Here is a 919-nt window from a genome sequence, read left to right on the forward strand (position 1 = left end):
TCACTAAAATCTTCTAGTATTAATAAGGATGGGCTGCCATAGCATCTTTAATACTCACGTAGTTAGTGTGCTCCGTGTTGTTAGATGAACCGCGCTGCTATTGTTCCCAATCAGTCATAGAATAATGTTTTGCGAGGTGTACTAGAGCATGGGCTAAGGCAGTAGTTAGCCTTCTTGATTTATTAGTAGGGTCCTTAGTGGTAGGGAAACGCAACATAATATCAGTTAATAATCGCTAATAGTTGGTAATGGTTCGTGAAAAGTCTGGAGAGAGAGCGAAGGTATATTTGCTAGTGACCAGAGCTGGGGCGTAGATTGGTTCAATAGAATCCCTCAAGTGGTTGTGTAGGGTATTAATTTGCCTCGTAGATCCGTTCTTGATACCATGTTGAAGGGATTTGACCTGGCTCTGAACATTCTTGACCTCTTTTCTAAGCTCCTTCAGGTCCTCCTCAACGTCGTCCAAATGCTTGGATAACTTAGTGAGAGCTTCCTTTGCTCCATGCTTGAATCTTTCTACTTTGTAATTAACCTTCTTAAGCTTCTCATCTACTGTTTTTATATCCTGCCTCATTGCCTTCATTTTGATCAACCAAGACCCATGCTCGTGATATAAATTGGTGGTATAGACGCTCACCACGCTAATTACAACGTTAAAGTATGGAGAATAATTTTAAGAGTCTTATAAGTATTCTAGAAGTAATATCTCTAGCACCTAATATGAATTCTTTTTCACAGCATCTTCCAGAGCATGGAGGTAGGCAAGAGAGTCAGAACTTTAAGGTGGCGCTATTTATCTTTGGGCTTTGGTAGATAGCAATGATTATAGAGAAATATATTATAAACAGCCATTAGCTAATTAGTAATAATAGAAATGCCTCCCAAGAATAGATTTAATAGACAGAACCATTTCGTAGGG

At 39.1% G+C, this 919-nt stretch overlaps 1 protein-coding gene across 1 annotated transcript; it reads right to left on the reverse strand.

Moving 5' to 3' along the window:
- Positions 1 to 235: 235 nt before the first annotated feature.
- Positions 236 to 583, reverse strand: BJX68DRAFT_273694 (uncharacterized protein; the record flags this gene model as incomplete). Its single annotated transcript, XM_071047523.1, has 1 exon — positions 236 to 583. One exon carries the CDS (start codon positions 581 to 583, stop codon positions 236 to 238), a length of 348 nt encoding a protein of 115 aa, XP_070891872.1.
- Positions 584 to 919: the final 336 nt, after the last annotated feature.

The sequence above is a fragment of the Aspergillus pseudodeflectus genome, assembly GCF_044049435.1.
Source record: "Aspergillus pseudodeflectus strain CBS 756.74 chromosome Unknown BJX68scaffold_138, whole genome shotgun sequence".
Lineage (NCBI taxonomy): Eukaryota > Fungi > Ascomycota > Eurotiomycetes > Eurotiales > Aspergillaceae > Aspergillus > Aspergillus pseudodeflectus.